This window comes from Polyodon spathula, chromosome 9 (assembly GCF_017654505.1).
Source record: "Polyodon spathula isolate WHYD16114869_AA chromosome 9, ASM1765450v1, whole genome shotgun sequence".
Lineage (NCBI taxonomy): Eukaryota > Metazoa > Chordata > Actinopteri > Acipenseriformes > Polyodontidae > Polyodon > Polyodon spathula.
In genome coordinates, this window is record NC_054542.1 from 8,936,864 (window position 1) to 8,960,288 (window position 23,425).

A 23,425-nucleotide genomic window follows, 5' to 3' on the forward strand; every position below is an offset into this window, starting at 1 on the left:
ATTACATTGCACATCACCTGATTAGTTTGAAGTATTCTGCATAAGTATTATTTAGTATGAGTTAAACACACTGATTTTCTGAAGTGGGTGTTCTACCTAGACTATTGTTTTCCCATTTTTGGGGTGTTCCCAGGGACTGTGGATTGTGTGGGTCATGCAGCCTGGTAATTGTATTTGTAGGATTTGTGCAGGCTTAATTAGACAGAAGTCAGGGCAGAGTGACTCGGGTGCTCTTTTGGAAGGGATCTGCGATCACAAATTTAAATTGGAGTCAAATAGAAAATCTATTGGAATGGGTGTGTTCATATTTTACAAAACTTTCTTTTCTGCCTCATCCACATTCAACAGGACAAAGTCATCATGTGGTTTGGTCCTATCCTGTCCATTTCCAAACTTAAATGTGAATCCAACATATACTTAGACTCATTTCCCCTGGAATTGAAACGTTAGGACAAATACAAGCACAATTGCAAGTTGTAGTTTTATTAAAGACTTTTATTTTAAACATCTGCACTCATATGCACATAGTACTAAAATGAAAACTAATAATACTTCATTTTCAGTTCTACTCTGTTATAATGCTCTGATTTTATTATATTTTATTTAAAATAAGTTAAACTTAAGACAAGAAATACAGTACTGGTATATGCAAAAAAATGTTTAGACAAATTTAAAAATATACATTTAAAACATTTAAAAGCAAAAAATTGAAAGCTACAAAAAAAGTGAAAGTATTCAAATTCTTTAAAAGGCAGACGAGCAGTTCAGGAGAAGTGGGCATCCTCTGATCCCAGTGCCTGGTCAGTTAGGGCTGTGAGGTGACTCAGTCCCTCTTGATTTTACCTCCCCAACCCACAGGAGCGCCAGGGCAATTAACTTGCACTCCCCTCTCTATATGATTCACTCAGCACACCGGCTTTTACCTGCTGAGCCACTCAGGGACCCCCAAAACCCCAATCTTTTAATTGAGAAAAGATCATTGTAGGTAAAAACAGTAAAATCAAATTCAGTACACATTTTGAAGTAAAACACATGTAAGAAAAAGCGAAAAAAAAAGTATTTAAGATTTCAAGCATGAGCTAAACAAACATGGGTAACACTTTATATTAAGGTACTCTTTATTTATAGTTTATATATATATATATATATATATATATATATATATATATATATATATATATATATAATATATATGTGTGTGTAACTATGTTATAGAGTATTAACTAAGCATTATTTATGGTATATATCCATGTAATAGCCATATACATAACTACGCTTAAACATCCCAAAGTACAGTAGGTGGTTTAAAAACTGTCCCCTTTATAAAACTGTAATTCAGTCTATGGCTATTTCATGGTTATAAATCATCTGTAATTATTATTAACACTCTATAACATAGTTATTAAGCATATATATTTATAAAATGTTTATAAGCAGCACCTTAACTTAAAGTGTTACCCAAATATGCCAAACATGATAAGCTTGGTCAACACAAAAGGCATTATGGAAGCTCATCATGTTGCAACTAAAGTGAGTATTTGTGAGCTGAAATGTGCGATGGTTCCAGGTGCATGCATGCACATAGTCAAGGCATGTTCTTCTGCTCCACTTAAGCAGCCAGACTCTTTTACAGTCATATTACATTCATTACAATATAATGTATCAATTTTTGAGGCAAAAGCACATGCAGCTTTGACCTGTACCATATTCTGAATGGTTGTTTTCAAGCTTCTCTGCAGTTGGCCACCACAACCAATAAAAAATGTGTAGATGCGTCTAGTGCAACTTGTTGAACAACAATATTGTTTTGGTGTAAACCCAGGTTAGATAAAATTATATTCTACAAACAACATAAAGCAATAATATAGCGTAATATAAAACAAAAAAACATTCAGAAGATTCTGTTGGTTGAAAAAATCTGCCCTTTTCTAAGTCTGATTTTAAGTGATTTTTTTTTTTTTTAAATCTATGAATCTATCACCAAAACTTCAAGCTTCCTGATAACAAATATCCAGGAAGGCAACTGTTTTCCATCACACACACACACACACACACACACACACACACACACACACACACACACACACATATATATATATATATATATATATATATATATATATATATATATAATATATGTGTATATGTGTGTGTGTGTGTGTGTGTGTACATTAAAAAGTGCACATATATGGTTCTTGTCTGAATGTTTCATTTGACTATTCTTCAAAGTGGTTTCATCACATTCTTTTTTAAACATAAGTTTTTAGGTCAATAACTACTGAGTAATGTATTGTATATTCTTCTTGCTTCTCTTTTCTATGCATATTTTGTAATGCAGGTGATTTTTGCTCAAGCAAGATGTGGGTGAGGTGTTCCATAGAATCTCCCGAATTATTACAGGAAGAATTCTGAGTGAAAAGAGAAAAACATGAATGTTTAGCATTACTATCCACTGCAGCAGTCAATACCTGTAGATATTTTACCATGTCTTTCATTAATTGTGCTCCATTCAGCTAAAGAAAGTGTTGCTGTGGTCAATTAACTATCTGTTAATGAACTTTGCATTGATGCTTAAATCTAGTAAAAAAAACAAACAACCAAACAAAAAACAAACAAACAGCATATTACCTTAGATTTAGGATGATCTTGACTGGGTTCTTTACTGAAACAACAAAATAATTAAATAATATATTTAAGAACAAATAACTACTATTAAAGTTAAGATTTCCTAAGTAAAATGTGTTCTAGAGAACAACAATATAACTCAATGGCAAGTGTATTTGTCTTTAAGTACTCTTTTGGAAAAAAGAGAAATAAATACACTGTTTTACATCTAGGTATAAGAATTCAGTACTAGTAAAAACATTTTACAATCAAACATTTGTAAGTGAAATACATATTTCAAAAATGACATGGCCACCATAAACCACAGTAAACAGAAAAAAACAAAAACAAAAAGCAAAAAAATTAATTGATCAACAACTCAAATACCTAGTAACAGACACTAAGCAGGCAGAAATTCAACTTTGAACACAAAGGAAATGGTTCTTGGTGCATCTAAGCATGTATGTATAAAGGAGTCCTGCTGCGCTAATAAAGCCTGGATCTTTTAGTGCAGCAATATTGCACAGGTTCATGTCCTGTCCCAAGCATGGAGAAATTCATCACAAATCACCTGTAAATGACAGTAAAAACTATATAACCCTAAGTCTTTCATTCTCTGAATATTGTTTGCACACGGTACATGTGACAAATGTTCATTCCCTAGCATTTCCATGGCAGTAAAGGCATAACAAACTGAATGTGTTTAAAAGTAGTTTCTGTCGTACCTGGCCTATTATTTTATGCAATGTCTAAACTGTAAATCCTTTTTTTTTATCTTCCAACTTTTTTATCTTCTGAGAGTGATTCAGATCTTCCAATTTGTCTGCATTATTCATCAAAAATAAACTTTTAAAAATTTGACAAGAAACAATATAACAATTTCAGAAGTCAGCTTTAATTAGCATCTCTGTTCTTAAAATAAACTTAAACATAAAAATATGTTTTCAGGACCAAAATCAAGAATGTAAAGAAAGTTAGTGCATCTTTTGATTGAGTTTGGTTTTGGAATTTAGACACACTAGTTTATTATGCTATTGTCCTACTTTTTGTAATCCCAAGATTTATCTGAACTTCTGAACAGAAGTGAAATTCAACAAAAAAGTACAGGTACTCATACGTGCAAGTACTTCTAAAATGTATAAATATGTATAAATAAGTATATATGTAATGTACTGTAATATAACACTTAAGTTAAATCTTAAATGATTAGTATTAAGAAATATTACACCATGCAGTAACTGTTGTAGAGAGAGAGTTTTGTTTAAAGATATCCTAAAAAAGAGGTGATATTATAAAAAAAAATGCTATAACAAATAAATGATGCAGAAAGGTCTTTGTCGAACAGTGCACAATAGGGACTGAAATGTTTAATGTAACAGACAGCACGATTATAAAAAAAAAATGTTGTACTTGACTTGGCCATTTTAATCTCCATAGTAGTATCCTCTGAAATGATAAATTTCCAGACCTGGGTACTCACCTACAACAAGGCCTGCCCATGCTATAATGATAGCCTTAGATTCCCTGTTGTTGTTTTACTTATTACTTATCCTACAATGATATATTCTGTGTGCTTCTCTGTTGTGTTTCTGTCCATCCAGAAAAAAGTAATGGTACAGTGTTACAGTTTGCTGTTTACTACCGCATGGGGGCGGAACAATGTTATGTTTGAACTGCGCATATGTGTATGTGCGAATAGGTTAAGAGTATAATAAAATGGATTCTGTTCAACAGCCCAGCTCCATGTAATTGTGTCTAGTTTATGATATTGACAGGTCCAGTGGTACATAATATAAGGTGGTGATGAGGACTTTCATACTGAACCTAAAGTCATCACATAATGAGCTTAAAATATTGGTTGCTGAAATTCTACATTACTGAATTAAGAGGCTAGTACAGACAAGGAAAAGATGGCAGCTACCATAGGACCTATTGATGTTTTTGATGTGTGGAGCAGTGGACAACTTATATCGAATGATTCGAGCACTTTGTTGCTACAAATTATATAACTGAAGGCAAATGAGTGGCGGTATGTGGCAAAGTGGTTGATTGTATACAGGTGCAGGAGTGATGCAGTGCGTGAAAGAGATCATTATAATCCAGTTTGGAAATGTTTTTATTTTGTATTTCCAGGTCTGGCGACCAAACAATAATTCTCCAACAATACACACCAGTGTGTAAAGCACAGGGTACATAATACAAGAACAGACAGTCTGAAATAGTAAACAATATCCGTCCCACAATAATACAAACACGGTTAACAGTCCTAGATGCGTGCAGTAGTGCTAGTGATTGGTATTACCAGTTTATATTAGTGACAGGGGTGCAGTGTTGTCTGGTTTCGTGCTGGCCCTTAGCGACAGCTCCGGAACTGTGTTAACTGTCTGGTAACATACAAGACAAGACGAGACAATTACAAACAAACAAAACAACACTCATGATTTCAGAATATTCTCACTTTTACTGTCCTTCTTGGTTCTTACTCACTACAAACCAATGCAAAGGAACAGATTACAATTCTCCATCCCCTTTTATGCTGTCACGCATGACCCCTTGGTAAACTAGAGCAACCACCTCTCCAATCTACACCTGCTACGTTGTTTCCCTTCCGAGTCAATATGTTCTTGCAACGGACTCTCGCCTTCTTCCAGATTGGCCGACTAACCTGACCCGGGGAAAGAACTGTCACACCAGCTCGTCCAAAGAACTCTGTTCTCGCTGCTTAGCTCCTTCACACATCGGGAGGGAGATTTACCACCAAGAATCATTGTATTTCTGTCACACGGTGTTATTAAGTGTAATAGGGAGGAACATATACACTCTTTTAAGAAGTCTCATAGTGCCGGAGAAGCTGGGTGACAAAACCTTTGAAAGTATAGTGGAAGCATTGCAGGCACATTTCTGCCCCAAGCCTCTTGTGATCACTGAAAGTTTCGTTTTCATAACGGAATCAGGAAGAAGGAGAGTCCGAGACGCAGTACTTGGCTGCTTTAAAGAAGTCAGCAGAACGCTATGAGTTTGACAATAACCTAAATGGCACATTACAAGATTTTTATGTGGTTTAAAAAGTGACGTCATACAAGATGCATCATGCGTCTTTTATCGAAGCTGGGATTAATGTTCAAGAAAACAGTGAAGATAGCTGTGTCTATGGAAACAGCTGCACAAGAGGCACAGCACCTCAGCGCTTCCCTGAAGGTAAATACATTATCCATTTCTTCTACTAGAAAGGCTAATACATGCGGACGTTGTGGAAAGGACAATCACAATGACAATGATTGGTGGTTTAAAGATCAGGCGTGTTGAAATTGCAGCAAGAAAGGTCATATAGGACGTGTGTGCAAGTCAAAAAAGCTTGATAGACAGAGGGCACATAAGGGAAAAAAAAGCACAGTCTGCTCATTTTCAGAAGAGAGGGGTGCATCATATCAAAACGGACAGAGTTTCCAGTGATGATACTGATACTGAATTAGCATTGCATGTGCAAGAAACAGACCCTATTTGTGTTACACTGGTAATAGAAGGAAAACCACTGAAAATCGTATTGGACACAAGGGCTGCAGTTTCATTGATTTCAACTAAAATCTACGAGACAATGTTGAAAAACACACCCTTGCAAACCACTGATGTTGTTCTGAAGATATATACATGGGAGGCAGTTTCACCAAACATTGTAATCACAGTAAATGTGAAAATGAATTCCACAATTTGTTACAATTAAACTCTTATAAGACAGATGTTCTGTTATTGGGTCCTCATCAGCAACTAGAAGCAACAAAGTAAAACAAACATAAAAACAGAAGTGACAAATCTAGGGGTCTAATTTGACTCTGATTTATCCCTTGAGTTGCATATTCGCAATGTCACCAAAGTGTCCTTTTACTATTTGTGAAACATTGCTAAAATTAGGTAATTTCTCTTTTTGTCTGATCATGAGAAACTAATTCCTGCTTTTGTGTCTTCCTGACTTGACTACTGCAATGCTCTATTCGCTGGGTTTCTCGGTCACGCCATAAATCACCTGCAGCTTTTACAGAATGCAGCTGCTAAGCTTCTCAGCAGAACAAAAAAGAGACCATATAACACCGGTGCTGGCTTCACTGCACTGGCTCCCAGTGAAGTTTAGAATTGATAGTATGTCTGACTTATAGTACTTAAAGGTACAGTATAAAGGAGCTTCTAGTCACTTATAATCTTTTACTTTCTATTTCTTAAACAATTAGTAGTCAACTTTGGGAGGGTACCGACAGTGCAATATTTGGACAACGTTATTGACCAGTCATAGATGAGGCTGACCGATTGGTTTAATAATGATTGGCACCAAAGCTGCCAAATAACGTCTTGTGATCTTGCTGCCAAGAATTTAGGTAAATCGATCATCCATTGCCATGAGTTAATTTTGAAAATATTTTAATGATTGTTTAGTTTATGAAACAAAACTGTTTTCTAATGGAAAGCTAGTGGACTGCATAAGAGTGGATGGAATGCATGCACGTTGGGTGAAAAGCAGATAAAGTAAGTCCCGGTACCAGTGAAATGAGTCCTGGTGAGTACCGACAAAATTTTACCCCTGGTTAAGAAATAACCAATATATTTGAATTGAAGACAAGGGCAAGCACATATCATACAAGTTGTCAAAGTCTGAATGAAGGTGTATTACAGTAAATACCCTGTTAGAGCATTAAGGTACCTACTCAGTGTAAGACCCTGTTAACTTCAATGACATCTATACCATTAAAAACAATGACTGAAACAGTTGTCTTCTAGAAGTTGTATCTTCATTCTACAATCACAGCCCACCAATAACTTCAGACATGCATTTCATGGTTAATAAAAAGGGAACTTTATCAAGTACTGTACTACTGCACTTGTGACTTGAAATTATACTGTTTGTAGTGTACTGTATAGACTTTCTCATTCTCTATTCATTTTTGAATTACCTAACAGCTTTGTTGGCACAGTGAAAGTGTCTCTGGATAAGCCACTGGCCTTTACTTTCTAAGCCTGGTTAAAATCTAGCTACAAGAAAACATTAAATTTCATCAATGACGATTGAATGTCTTCATTTTTAAGTTATAAGCCCAGCTATCATCCTTGATGGCATATTCCTCACAAATGTTGAGTCACTCCTTTCACTGGACCTAACCCAATAACATCATCCTACTGGTAACACTATATTTCCCACTGCACTTGTACTGTCATGTAGGGGTTCAACTAAATGTCATTGTCTGGACTGTTAATTACAAAATTGCTTGCCTCTTGACATTTAGTTCCTATTGCTGTGTGACCAGACCTGACACAATTGGACTTGCCTGATGATGTTATCATAAAATAGATTATTTGTCTACCACCCCACTGATAGCTTCCTGTAAATGCATTAGACACACATTATCCTCTGCACTTATTGTCTTCTAAAGGATTGCAGAATATAAATAGTGCACCCCTAACAGTGCATGACAGTTGTTGTATTGTATTTTTATGTGAATCTGAGATCCCACTCAGAGCTCCTGTTACTAAATATGTTGATGTAGATAATCTCTTTCATAATAGGCACCCTTCAAAATCACAGCATGAAGGGGACGGAGCAAACATAAAATGCTTACGTTTGTGTTTTATCACATTTCTTCATAATCGGGCCCTAAATGTTATCCATTTACTGCTAACTGGATAGGATGTTTGTCCTTCTTTTAACCTCGAAAAGTAGTTTCTGCAATGACTAGCACAGGTATACAGTCTTGTGGGATGGAAAATTCTGCACAGTAACATTCAGGGAGCGTCTTGCTTATTAAAATGATTTGCATATTTTTGATTCAGATACACTTAATATTCAATGATCCAAGATATTTAGTAAGCAAGGGATCTGAGAGGGAAATAAATGGGCAATACATGTACCAGCCCCTAGCTGTTCTGTATTTCTTGAAAATGTAATAACTTGTAACCTTTTTAAAATAAATATTTTGCATATTTTTAAAGAGGGTACAGTTTTCTATTCATCATCTGGTGCAGCCTTACATCGCCCTTGCCTTTATTGTGAATGGGATGTATTTGAGACTTATTTGTCTAAAAATGCAAGGAAGCGTTGCATTGCATATCACAGATTGGAAACCACCACTGTTATGGTAACCCTTCCCTACGAGCTACAGCATAGTTATCTCAAATAATCTAAAACAATTGCTTGTATGTGAAAATGCATGAAAAGTTATAGATAATGATTGTACCTATCTCCACAAACTGTCATGACACTGTCAAAATACAAATTCAAAGCTGATAGTATTTGCAGAGGAAGTGAAACTGATAGACCTCTACTATTATGCCTTCCGGATAATTAAATATTTTAATATACAAGATACCACGCATAAGACTTGAGCCGTGAACATCTGAGCCTCTTGATAATATCCTCTTGAGAATTTCCCTCCAATTATTTGGGCATCAGGTGTGTAAAATATTCCCTCACAAAGGAAAATAAACTGATGGATTATGGCAAAATAACAGCTTTGCTATAGTAAGGAAATAGATCAAGGAAACAGAGAGCTTACAAGAGAGATTTGTCCAATCTTTTTCAGCAAAAACCTGATGAAGCATGTAATTATCATACTTTTTTTTACTGTGCTAGGTTTGATCTAGATGTGATAGATATCTATCACTGTTTTCAAACTGCCTTATTTGGCAATGCATTCAGTTGTTAGTCATATACTCCTTCACAGCATACCTGTTTCAAGAGTCTGACAGGATGTGCTCTCTAATTGTGTTCATTAACAATGATTATTTGAACATTTATTTATCCCTCTTTTTTTAAAGCAGTAATTCCATATTTGTATTATGCAAGAATTGCACTGCAATAAAATGCCACTCTTTTTCGACGCTTGACTTGACTGTGATTACAATGTTATAAGGTCTTCAAATTTAGAGAGTTTCCACAAGCCGGGTTTTTACAGCCTTGTTAAAAATCATTACGGATAAAGCATTGAATGTCTTCATTTTGTGCACAGACAAAACTGTTTATACTGTAGAACCACAGTAGAGACATTTTTTATTCAGACATGCCAGTAACATGGCAAAATGACATTAAGTTACCACATATTTTGAGATCCCTTGGAGCTGGTGTCACTAATACACTTTAAGAAATAAGGGCTGGATGCCACCTGGTGACAGCCCTCCAGGGGGGAGAAAAGCAGAAGAGGAGAAAAGGAGGAGCAGAAATGTGAAAACGAAAATAACAAATTGTAACCGAATGAGGTGGTGAGTTTAAATAATATGTTGAATCTAGTTAATTACATTGTCTGGCTGAAATACATTCTTATATATTCTTCTTATTGTATATATTATATAAACAATGTCCACACTAGTATCCACATTTCCCACTATCGGACACTGTACACCTCAGTCCATGTATGAATGTGCAGTGAGTTAATGGCATGTTATATAATATATTTAACACTGTCCTGACTACCAGTAATGACACATGGACTGTAGGAAGAACAAACCTAGCAAAACATTAATTTGACCTTAATATTAGTTAAAACGTTCCTGAAATAAGAGTAGACTGTCTCACAATGTTTTGACCTGATACTAACTTAACATTGTAAACACAGCTTTTTTTTCATTGTGTGAATGGTAAGTTGTGGTTCCTTCAGCTATACAGAACGTGACTTTACGTGCCAGCAGTTACCCTAAGTCTTCCTGTTTATGAATTGTACATGCCGAGATGGTAAAAATGGTCTGATAGCCATCTGCCAGAGTAAGTGAATTTCCTGTTTACTCGAACACTCACAGCACTGTGTTCTACTATATTGGAGCACCTTCTACCTTTGTGGTATTATTTCTACTTACCAGACTTTGATAATGATGTAAATAAAAACTGTTGCAATTATCATGAGTCCTGCTGCTGCTGAAAAACATACCAGGATATACTCCCCTACAAAATAAATGAAAACAACAGATTCAATAAAAACATGCATACTGTTTTTAAGTTAAAAAAAAAAAAAGATTGCTAAAAGAGAATGACATCATAATAATACAAAAAACTAAGACAAAACCAACAAGTCCAGCAAGTGCAGTTGTACCCCGCATATAATGCATTTACAGGCAACAACGAATAACTTGCTGGACATTTGTTCTTTATTTATTTCATAATGTTTCTGGAATGGCTACTTCAATATGGTACCAGTTGTATTGTGCATATCAGCTATAGACTTACCATCAGCCACTTAAAACACAATGAAATGCACTATATGGCAGTGAACAATTAATAAAATCTTTAATAAACTACATGTTTTCTCAAGATTGTTATCAAGACTGAAAACTTTTTGTGAAATTGAAAATAATTAAATAAAACCTTACAGGATCTGTCTTCTGAGGTAATTCTAATATCAATCTGAGCAGAAGCTCGATGATGGTAGAACGATGCCTCACAAATGTATATTCCAGACTGACTTTCCTTAAAAGGCCCTTCAAAGAATATTGCATTTCCCAGCAGTTTCACGGGAGACAAACCATGCATCCTAAGATATAAAAATATATACATCTATGACCAAGGATGATGAAATTCAGCATCATCAAAGCTAACCTACTGTATATTAAACATTTCTTATAGGCAAGCAATACGTCAGCCTCTTTGAACTGATAAGGCCCAATTTTTCATAGAAAATGTTCACCTTCAATCATTATATTATTGGTAATAATATTGTCTGCTATAAACTGAATGGAACAGCAGACCATGAGAAAGGAATGGCGTGGATGACTCCTTGGGCCGACCCATTGTGGAAACATGAATTATCTACAGACTTGCTAAGACAGCAACCCTTAGGAAGCAGAGTGTCAGTCTTCCCATGGTCTGCTGCTGATTTATTGGTGGAGTTCTCCATTATTACAGCTTTTATATGTAATGTAACTGACTATTTTTGTCTCCATTCAAAACATAATGGGTTCACAACTGTAGGTTTGCTTTATGAATGTAATATCTTTTCTTACCTTCTACATTCTAAATGGTACAGCGGTACATTGCCATTCACTTTCAGTACAATTGTCTGGTTCTGACGACCCCTGTGCAGGATTATTTTGCCATTCAGTTGACTTTCGTGTAATACTTTTATGGAGGAAATATCTGCAAGTACAACCAAATGTTATTTGTGTGCTGCAGGAGCAAAACTGAAAGATTATCAGGTGTAGTGTTTGATTTGGTAAAGAGTACTGTACTTACAGTACTGAGGTATGTGTATTATCCTTTTCTCTGCAGCCAGACGCTCTCCGTAATTAATAACACAAGTTATGTTCTGCCCTTCATGTAGGGCAAATGGAAATTCATAGATACTGGTAAGCGTTCCTGTTCCATTTTCATATTTGTATGTTATATTCCCAGTATTATTCTTTGGTAGGACCCACAAGATTTTTCCAGTTGGATTCCCAATGGACTGGCATACAGCTAATCTATTTTGTGTGTTTTTTGGTGTAGCCAAAAAACTTTTAATGATAATATTTGGATCTGGAAATAATCAAGAAAGACTTTTATAGTAAATTTCACAATACAAATCAGTCAGGGAAGTCATGCGATAGATAAAATATTTATTACAGATTAAGACCCGATAACATAGTTATGCATATTATACATTCTTGGATAAAGCATTTAACATATAATACATCTTTGGCCTCGCCTCGGGGAACCCCTGCCCATATATTTTGTCTCCGATAAGTGGAGAGGCTGACTGTAGGGAAGCCATGGGCAGGGGGCAGGATAGCTGCCCTCCCCCTTAGATGAGCCAAAAAACAGGTGGAGGCTGGGGAGAAGGAGGCAAACTCTGACTCACAGCGGGGAGGTAATGGATCAGGTAAGAGTTTAATACATTCCCTGACATTCACTGGACAAGTAATTATGTTGTTAGTGATATGGTACAGCTTTTTCAATAGACACTTAATAAGCTTGATTTGATTAACTGATTAAAAGTGAGTTCCCAGCCTGAACCACCGCTTTGCTTCATTTCTGTTTATTTAAGGATTAATGTGCATGCCAGTAAACACTTAAGATCCTCTTTTGACCCTCAGTTCAGCATGGGGATGGAAGAGGATACTGTTTTTATTTTCACATAATGTTGAAGAAATAAGGCCCATCATTGGGAAATTAAGATGGCATTGGTTGTTGCATTCAAGTTAATTTTCACATTGCGAGCATGGATCAAGGAGACCATGCCTTGTTGAATGTAAATTGTGCTTTTCTGTTGATTTATGTTATCAATTGTTAGACCGAGAGTGATTTTCTCTTCTTGGAAATTAGATCAGATCTCTGCCAGTAAGTCCTACTAAGTGGTTCCAATATCAGAGCAGATCTTGGTTCAACTGATGTTTAACAAGCTACATCAGATTATTCATTATGGATATGAATACAAGATAGAATATTTGTTTTATTCATAGGGGTCTGCTTTAATTATTACAATAATGGACAGTCAGGACAGGTGGAAGCAATGAAGATATATACTTTAATATTATTTCAGCATCAATGTTCAAGCCAACAACCACTATCTGCTAGTTAATTTAACGCGGTGACAGTTAGAAGTCCCGAGCCGATGGCAAAAGCACTTCAAGAAAAACAAGGTAAATTATCTAATAACCGCTGCAGAGGATATTAATGATTTTGTAAATAAATGCATGTTTTTGCCAATGAAGACATTTTTTAAATGTGTTTTAAATTTATATTTTGGCCTTTTTATGTCGATGTTTAAAGCGAGTGTCAAGACTCTTGAGTCTGTTAGCTTTAATAGTGGGCATTTACCTATGGGATAATGTGTGCTCAACACAGACCCCGACTGGCTGATCAATGAGTTGTATACTATATAAAAAGGTTATAAACATTGCTATAGCTTTAGTTTAGCAATGCAATCATAAGTAATGAGTAATTTACCACTGTCTTCAAAAATATCATCAGAGAAGGTCCTATGAGAAAAAAAACAAACAAAAACAAAACACTTTCACAAGCTAATTTCCTGCATGCTTTACCTTTTTTGTCACCACTCCCTTTAAAGAATTATATGGTACCTTTCTTTTTGTAACAAACGCTTCAAATATAATATATTTCCAGATAGCCTAATAGCAGACAAAACTATTCGGTCACTGTAGTTTTTTTTTTTTTTTTTTTTAAATGTGTATTCCACTTAAAGAGATTGCTTGGCAGTTATGCCCCTTAAGTTAATTTGGCCCACATGCACTACAGAGAGAATATAACTTAGTTTCTAAACTTTCTCAGTCTCATGGATTTATTGATTTATATCAATGTTCAAAGAAACAAAAATACAAGTGACCAAAATGGGTTCATCAGTGACAGAGGACTACAATTTAAGAACAGTTGTGAAGCTTAAGATACTATAAAAATGTACTGTATGAAGGAATGCTTATGTTTCTCTTGACTGTGTCAGCAAGTGATGGGTGATTTACCACACAGGTTATGGTTTGCCCAGAATGTAAGTAAGAAGGAAATGTGCATTTACATGCCATTGACTCGGTTCCATTCTTGTGACTGTGTTTTGCAGTTTGCAGTTGTCTAGTATTGTTGCTTGGCAAAATCAAAGTAACATTTGCAGCAGGTTTGCTGGTGGTTGCCACACATTCAACAGTTGTGCATTCTTTGTCTTTTTTGTTTTGTGTCACACTCCGTATTGTAATATGGGGTGGAACTTCAAAGACAGAAACAGATCCATTATTTTGGGATTCTAAAACATGTACAATTTTGATTAACTTTGTTCTTTTTAGCATTTTTTTTTAAATGGTAAATTTATTTTACCATTTCGTAATATTTCTATGTTGACATTTCTGTATTAAATCTACTTAGTCAGTTAGGCCTTATCGCCATGTCAGTGTTTAGGTTATGCTCAATTTGCTCAGTTTGCCTTTCTCATTCATCTATCTAAATGTTGATCCTGTAATTAGTCAATCTTATGTCAGAGTTGTACATGTTTCTCATTTTCTGAATGGTTAGCTTACACTTGCATTCTGGTCTTTTACTTTATTTATCCTAAACATGCTTTACCATTTTACTACCCGCCTCTCCATCAAAACAATCAACACATTATGTTTCTCTATCACACTATTTATGCTTTACCATACACATCCCCTTTCTGAAAAGTTTAAAAAAACTGCATCTACTTACAACATGGAGGAATGTGTATTGTCCTGGTCTCTGGATCATGAAGTGCTGGGTGTTCGATCACACAGCTGACATTGTGCTCTTCAGGCAAGTATGCAAAAAGGCTAAAAGCACTAATTGCAGTATATGTGCCATTTTGAAATGTACTGTTATACATTATTTCTTTAGGAAGGTTTCTAGGCAGATTCCAGGTGATCTTTGCTGCTGGTTTGCTATTGGCTGCTATACACTGAATTACTTTTTGTTCTGCTTCGTCTAATACCATAAAACTGATGTTTGGAGGAACTACTGTAAAAGTAAAAAAGAAATAAACAATTACAACTATTTACAGACTCGGCACATTTGGTAGGTTCTTTGTTGTTTGAGGGCGTAAATATATCATTTAAAATTCTGTGCTAATCGTGCCTAATACATTATCATGTCCAACAAAAGGTTGTTGTTTCCTATATTGCTGTTGTCCTTTAAATACATAAGCATAAGTTAAGAGGATCTCCACAGATCAGCTACTTACAGGATGTAAGAATGTGTATTATCCTGGTCTCTGGAGCTTCAAATGCTGGGTGTTCAATCACACAAGTGATATTGTGTTCCTCAGGCAAGTCTGCTGGAAAGCTAACAGCACCAGTAACCGTGTGTGTTCCATTTTCAAATGCGCTGTTATACATCACATCTCCAGTCAGGTTTCCAGGCAGATGCCAAGTGATCCTTGCTGCTGGTTTGCTGTTGGCTGCTATGCACCTAATGACTTTATGTTCTGCTTCATCGAACACCAGAGTGCTAATGTTGGGTGGAACTAAATGTGGAAGAAACACAGTTGTTGCTATTTGTCTTTACTAATATGTACCAAAGACACAGGGCTTTATTTAGAAACACGGGCAATGACCAACACAATCAATTTTTCTAAAAAAAAAAAAAAAAATGCTGGAACATCATAAAATCTAGCAAGGCATTGCTTGCCTCTAAACTCATTGCTAAATAACAGGCTCTATTATAATAACAAAATGAAAAACAACAACAACAACAATAATAATAATAATAATAATAATACTAATAATATTCTGTCACCAGAAACCTGAGATAGAGAGAGAGAGAGAGAGAGAGAGAGAGAGAGAGAGAGAGGAGAGAGAGCTGTAGGCTCTATCTATCTATCTATCTCTCTCTCTCTCTCTCTCTCTCTCTCTCTCTCTCTCTCTATAATATATATATATATATATATATATATATATATATATATATAATATATATAGTTTGATGTATATTATTTGTTCTAATACTGTACATTGTGACATTCAGTATTTTTTTATTAACATTTGTTTGGGTGGGAGGGAGTGTGGGTCAACTACATGTATTATTACTAAGAATTGGAGTAGAAAAGTGGTGTGTCTTTTTTGGAAGGTGGAGCTGAATCAATCTAAACTGCCTAGCAATCCCACAGAGGGGATGTGGCTGAGGTCATTTCTCTTTGTTTTTCTAAGAGTACTTACATCGGCAGGCCATTGTTGTTTGATATGGTATTGGCAGTGCTTTGTTCAAATGAAATCATAAATGACGAGTAATTGTGTTCATGAACTGGTGGAGTTTGTTTTTAATAATTCAGGTGAGCAGTTTTATCGTCAACCTAATTATAGACAGGCAATTGTATTACAGTATACTGTACCACATGGGTTAGTGCCACCACCGTGTATAATAAGTCTATAAAATATCAAAGTTTATAGGCTAATTAACATTCACCATGCATAATAATAATAATAATAATAATAATAATAATAATAATAATAATAATAATAATATATGTGAATGCATTGCATACCTGGCTTTTCTGAACAGACCTGTATTTCCACTGGGACTGACAGTTGATGGCCATAGTAGGAAGCAATACAAATAAAAATCCCCGAATGGCTTTCCTTAATTGGTCCTTCAAAAAACATGCCATTTTTCACCATTTTTATGTCAAGTGGAAGTGAATTATTCTGTCTAAATTAAAATTGCGATAGTATTAATGAATAACCAGTCATATTTTGAGTACAGGATAATAGACTACTTTGGAGCCATCACTCTAATTGGTCATATTTTGAGTACAGGATAATAGATTACTTTGGAGCCATCACTCTAATCTACTTTATACAACACAACACAATTCTGCTTAGACTTACTGTATGTAGTGCCTTTCATGTAATGAAACACCTCAAGCCACTTTACACAGGGAAATCATTAATACAGTAATATTATACCTTTGTTATCTTCATTTTGGTTATAGTTTTGTAAAATGGAAATGTGTTTATTATAGACAGGGTAAATGTGATTTCCGTAAGCATCAGTTAATAGAACTTAAGTAGTGTGCAGATCGTCCCTTACTATTATAAGTGATGCCATCTTGAAGTTTGGAGGACTGTAAAGCAACACCCCACATACATTGTATTAACTTATTATAAATAACAAAAGATGAACATTGCAGTTGTGAATTACTATTAAACATAAACTGTTTTTAACTTGACCTTTCTGAATAGTAGCAATTTGGAATCAGTTTTTTTTTTTTTTTAATTATCTGTTATAGCAATATACTTAGTTATGGCTCAGTTATTTCTCTGAAGATGTAGCATAAATAAACATCTGTAATCTTGATAACAAGGAGTAATGTGACTTTGTGTGTAAATGTGTGTGTGCGCGTTTTCATTGAAAAAAAAAACAAATATATTTAAATCAAAAGTAGTTTCACCCAAAATACAGTATATAATATATATATATATATATATATATATATATATATATATATATATATATATATATATATATATATATATATATTTAACCACTGTTACCCTTAACCCAGGTAATACAGGTCACAGTCCATTCTTTAGAAAACTATCTTACTTAGAGTATCTTTGGAGTATCCAAGCAAAAGGAATGCATGTAGATTTAAATGATTTCAAAACAACTTGCTATTATTTACCTATTTGTACTGCATAATCATTATTATTATTACTTGCACTCTAGTAATATGAAATATAAAAAAATCCTTACTTGATGCATTTCAATGTATAGTGGGGGACATTTCCTTCAACTTCTATCACAATGGTTTGATTACGCTGACCCAAATTCAGCACTACTCTGTACATGACCTCATTTTCAATGGGATTTGGTTTGTTTACAGTTTCTCCATCCCGCACATGCATAGAGGAAAGGTCTGCCGGGACAGGAATGTACATTTCAGAATATGTCAATCATCCTCACGTTGTGAATCTCCACACAGCATTGTAATGTAAATCGCAAAGCAACATTCTACGGTACCCACAATAATGATTTGACAGTGATGGGGGTGGGGGGGGGGGGAAGCACAGCCAATCTAATATGTTTGGAACTGAAGCAGAAGTCAGAGTTCCTCTTTACCATGCATATTTTTGCTTTACAATTCTGCACAATACTGCTCTAACCGTGCTTGTTAGTTCTTTACCACACTATATCCTAAGTTCAGGGTTGTTTATTATTACTATGTATTTATTCTAGGAATGCACACACTACTGTGATATAGTGCTCACCTTTATTAGCAACATGTTTATTAGGCTCCAACTCTATATCGAAGCATTAGCAACCAGTCAGCTGTGCAACAGGATGGCAGTAAAGTCAAACTCTTTTACTGCTTCATGCAATAAAATGGATTTGCTGTTTCTGACGAGCCAAGACATCGAAGACGGTAAGCAGATAAGCTGGGTTTTGATGTCTGACACCCACCTTGTGTGACTTACAGCGAACCAGAAACATACTTAAGAAGCCCCCTAGGTCCTTATTGGAAAATGGTGATATTATTCTACATGTTAAATATATAATTTAATAATGACATTAAAATATTATGCAAGGGTTACATTTGTAAGTTGATAGCTACCCTTTCCATCCAGCGCATGTGTTCGTTTACCTGGATTTATTTGCATGAGGTGGTAACCTGACAATCACAATGTTTTGTGCATGGATCAAAACCAAACACAGAATGCGAAGATACATTAGTGTGTGGATGTACAATTTTTGTTGTACTTTTCCTTTACCAACACTAGCGGAGTTTAATCTGTTTTAATGGAAAATGTAATGTTTCTGGTGTAACAGCTGCTCTTTAAGGAGCTTTTCTTTCTTTTTTTTTTGTGTGTACTGCTTTTTAAGTGGGAGTAACAAAAAGCATGGGTTCTTCAGAAATATTCAATGCGTGGGGAAAGACATCACCAAACCAGTGACATGAACCCTCTGTGGTTACGGTATGCCACAATAAACTTAATGAAAAGGGGAGGGGGCTAATTGTATACAAGAGAACCTGCCAGACGATACATATATGTGTGCTTTGTAGTTAAGAAAATGCACGTGATAAACATGATTATTGTTCATTTCAAAAGAACACATAAGCAGAGAAAGATAATAACACTGTGCAGCCCGCACACCCTTCAGTCAGCAATCACCATTGCTCACACATCAATGGAGTCAGTACTCAAATCAAGAGAGCACGAAAAACATCATGAGTTCAACATGGAAAAATAAGATTGGGTGGAAAGAAAACTCAAACCTTATTGTATATTTATTTAAAAACTTAAATAATACAGTACTGTTTATGGAATGATGAGAATATGTGTCTTTCAATCTAAATCTCATTACAGTGTATACTATAATAAATCATAGAGAATGAATGCTCTAGTTTAAAAATTTTTTAACAAATAAATGAACCTTGTTGGCCTGTATAATGATCTGTTCCTGTTTATGCTTCTTGGCAGCAAAGCTGTATAGTTCTCTATTAGTTTTGCAACATTTATCTTGGCATGTTTTTAATACCATGATTATCTTAGGGTGTACTGTCCTATAAGGAAAGGAAATACAATCCAGAACTATTAATCAATTCCGGTATGCATGACAGCACAGGAGACTAAATCTCTATTTATTGACAGAACAGGGATAAGATAAGATTTGGCTGTAAGATTGGCTGTCTCAAGCCTACCCTGGAAGGACTACGCTCTAGATGTGAAAGGGAGAAATTCTGTCTCCTTGGAACCCTATTCGCAAAACAGTTTTTTGAGGTATGTTTAGAAATATTCTTGTTGGTTGAACAACGCTTTAAAATTTAAATTCAATAACAAATCAACTCTAAAACAGCTGTAAAGGGTTTCATGGAAAGAAAACTTGATTTAATTATTCAAAAAGGTCCGTCACAAATAGTTCATTAAAAAATTGGGGAATTGGGCCCCATGTTCATCCAATACTTGGCCACTCTTTTTTTAGACTGTGCTCAATGGCAGTCGTGACACTTTGGGTAGTGTTTTGTGCTGCTATATTGAGACCATGTGGTGTATTTAACTTGTGCTATTTAACTTGAGGCTGTGGTCCAAAAAGCTGAACTCAGGCTTAACGGTTAGAGCAGAGTGTGCTTGCATTCTATGAACACCCATAGCTATGAAACATGGCAACCAATAACAACATGTGTTTGTTACAGAAAGCAACAGACAAGCATTCAAATTATTATTTTCTGTGAAAGATATTAAGTTAACAATGAGTCTTCCGGAACTTTCATTTGATTTTACTACTGTACTGTATAGGAGTAGTGTACAGCTTTATATATATTTTTCATAATATACTGTAACATGCATAGCCTACCCAAAGCACATTAGTTTTATTTCAAGCTCAATGACTTATACATTTAAAATACAAATAAAACTAAAAAGCAAACAGATCGCATTCACCATCCTTTCAACTAATTATATAATGCACTGCAATTTCAAGAGCAAACATAGATGATATATGATTAGAACAAAGCCAGGATTATGTGGTAATTACATTTGAATCAATACTTACAATAAGCTGGAAGTGATACGGTTTTCACCTCTTTAATGGAAAGTTTAGGGTGTTCTATTACACAAGTGATGTTCTGCCCCTCATGCAGATGTGTTGGAAATCGGTATGTGCTGGTAACTGTCTTGGTCCCATTGTCTGCTGTAATACCATAGTTGATTTCCCCACTTTTGTTTTCAGGGAGGACCCAAGTGATCTTTGCTGCTGGTTTGCCTTTAGCTGCTGTGCATTCAATAGTTTTATATTCAGTTTCATTTTCATTTGTTGTATATATTTGAACGGTTGTGTTCGGGACAGCTTTAGTAAAAAGAAAATAATGCATTTTAGCAGTGTCAGAATTTGTAACATTTCAGGTTTGCAGAAGAAATACTGGACACATTTGATCCCTAATGTACTTCTGAAAAAATAAATACATTTGTAACAGAGTGATGCAGGGCTGTTACGGTTTCTGTCCCTGGCTGGGGAAATAAAGTTAAAAGCTCAGTAACCAATGCAGACTGGCTTGGCTCTTTTCAAAAGTGTTTAAGACTCTCGCTTCCATAGGCTTGGTTGTGGGTTTGCTGCCCTGTGTTACCTCTGGACCGGTGACTCAGATTTCATAACCAAGTTTTAAGGGAAACAGTTAACAGGCTGGGTTGTGTGATGCCCTGCTGTTAAGGATTCTGCCCATTTCAGTGAGCTGAGGTTAAAAACGCTATAGCCACAAATGCGGACGAGTCGGGCTTTTTAGCATAGTGGCTAAGGTATGTGTGTGGTTACCGGTTTGCACCCAGCTTCTGCCTTATTATACATTTAACAAGGGGCTTCTACAGGTATGGAAACACAAACATTTCTTTCAACCTTTCTCATAGGAGCACAGGAGATTATGTGAATATCCAGGATAGGCCATAAGCACTGGGAGAAACTCTCACCAAGACTAAACAAATGGTTCCAGACGAAGACTTCCAATACCAGCTGTACCTGTGCTATCAAGATTAATAGTTTTGAGTAAGGTGTTTCCTGTTTAATGCCATGTTAGAGGATACATTAACTAGCCCTTTTGCATTGTGTTGCCTTGTTCTCCTAAAGTTATTTACTGCATCATTACAACACGGCTGCCCCATATAAACTCTTACCCAGACCTCTCTTGAGTTTAAAAAGCAATTAAGATACTAAACAGTAACATTTTCAATTGTTGTTCTAAAATGGCAAATTTAAACCAAGCTTGCAAGGTAGGACCTGTACACTATATATTCACTGTAGGTTTTGTTCAACCCAGACTGCTTTTGGAAAGACATAATGAAACATATTAAACCAAATGACACATAGAATGAGTTTCAATTAAATTAAAAATACTTACTGTAGGATGGCACTTGTATCATCATTGTCTTTACCTCAGTAAATGCTGGGTGGTCTACCATACAAGTTATATCCTTTCCTTCATGTAAATAGGTAGGGAATCTATATACACTCTTCTGGGTCAATGTGCCATTTAGGTGTTTATTTGTTGTTTGTTTAATACTCTCAGCAATAAGGCCAGATACAACCCAGGAGATATTAGCGGCTGGTTTGGAATTGAAGGCTGCACATTCAATAGATTGATGCTCATCTTCGTTTTCTGTTTGTGCCGAGCTGGATATGTAGACATCTGGTGGAACTTTAAAAGTTGAAAAGAATTGAAAATATATTTAAACAGTTGGCTATAAAGGGTTGGATTCTCAAAGCTAGGTTTTCAAAATTGTTATTAGGGCTATTTGTCTAAAAGGAAAAAAAACACCCACTACAACTATAAAACTAATAGGAAACAACTTCAGACTCAGAAGCACAATCTTAACTCAATTTCTGAGCTGTTTGTTTCTGGTTTGGTTACTTTGTTCTGTGTACTTTCGCTAGATTACAAATTCCTGCCCTAGGTGTTTTTTTGGGGTTTTTTTGTTTAAAAAACACTATACATTTTTCATTTTTAAATGTTTTGATGCTGGCTATATATAGCAGACAATGTCATCTGTTAGCATACATATAGTAGCTTATAATGTAAAGGTCGGAAAACCCAACCCTGGCCCTTGCTATGGTGCAGTCATAGGACAAGGCTAAAATTTATGGCTGTATCTGTAAGTGATCCAATTATTATTCCTCTGTGCATCATTGTACCAAAGGATTTATAGCCTAACCTAGAATGTAGGCAAACATTTTGTGTACTACTTGCTTCTATATTCTCACTCAAGTCTTCATATCTTGCTTGGGCACACAGACTTTCATATCTGTTAGTGTAGTGTAGCTTCCAAAAGAAAAACAAAAACCTTTATGGCTGTCACAGCAAGCTAACTTTGTTGTGTTATGATTTGCATGTTGTCTAGACATACTGGCTGTGATCTGTGAGAAAAAGACCCTGGTTGGTACAGTGTAAGGATAACTGAGTTAATCAACCTCAGACAAGAGGTTCCTCAAAGTCTACAATCACTGGCTGAGCAATGTGATGAAGCATAACTCCTACAAAAAACACTTTCTCACACTGTAGTAGTGCCTAACACCTTATGATACACATACACTGTCTTCAAAACATTTTGGGGTATTTGAATAAATGCATAACAACTGTAGATGGTCATTTATTTGCATGTTTTACAGCATTCAGATCCTTGTCAGTGCAATATAATGATATCCCTGACAGATAAATATCCCATGTATTCTTATGCAGAACTACCTGAGTTGGCCATTAGTTCTCTATTTTACAACAACTAATTTTGAGGGGGTTTAATGAATAACAAATTTACCACTAGCAAGATACAGCTAATAGTTATGTATGAGCTCTAGAAACAACAATCTGTGTTATTCATTTTTGTAATTAAAAACATAAGTAGCACCAAATTACATTTCCATAGATGTGTTTTTTACTGT

The 23,425-nt window shown here is 35.4% G+C and overlaps 1 protein-coding gene across 1 annotated transcript in view; it reads right to left on the reverse strand.

The window, feature by feature from the left end:
* Nucleotides 1-2,157: 2,157 nt before the first annotated feature.
* The window catches only part of LOC121320404, a 33,160-nt gene continuing 11,892 nt past the window's right edge, over nucleotides 2,158-23,425 (reverse strand). The window contains exons 3-14 of the mRNA XM_041258697.1: nucleotides 21,891-22,187; nucleotides 20,555-20,848; nucleotides 17,756-17,918; nucleotides 16,545-16,708; nucleotides 15,246-15,527; nucleotides 14,738-15,022; nucleotides 11,804-12,085; nucleotides 11,575-11,707; nucleotides 10,945-11,105; nucleotides 10,435-10,519; nucleotides 2,629-2,662; nucleotides 2,158-2,408 (exon numbers count right to left, since the gene is read on the reverse strand). Of these exons, the coding sequence (XP_041114631.1) occupies nucleotides 2,250-2,408; nucleotides 2,629-2,662; nucleotides 10,435-10,519; nucleotides 10,945-11,105; nucleotides 11,575-11,707; nucleotides 11,804-12,085; nucleotides 14,738-15,022; nucleotides 15,246-15,527; nucleotides 16,545-16,708; nucleotides 17,756-17,918; nucleotides 20,555-20,848; nucleotides 21,891-22,187 (2,339 nt within the window). The 3' untranslated portion in view covers nucleotides 2,158-2,249. The remainder of the gene's footprint in view (nucleotides 2,409-2,628; nucleotides 2,663-10,434; nucleotides 10,520-10,944; nucleotides 11,106-11,574; nucleotides 11,708-11,803; nucleotides 12,086-14,737; nucleotides 15,023-15,245; nucleotides 15,528-16,544; nucleotides 16,709-17,755; nucleotides 17,919-20,554; nucleotides 20,849-21,890; nucleotides 22,188-23,425) is intronic.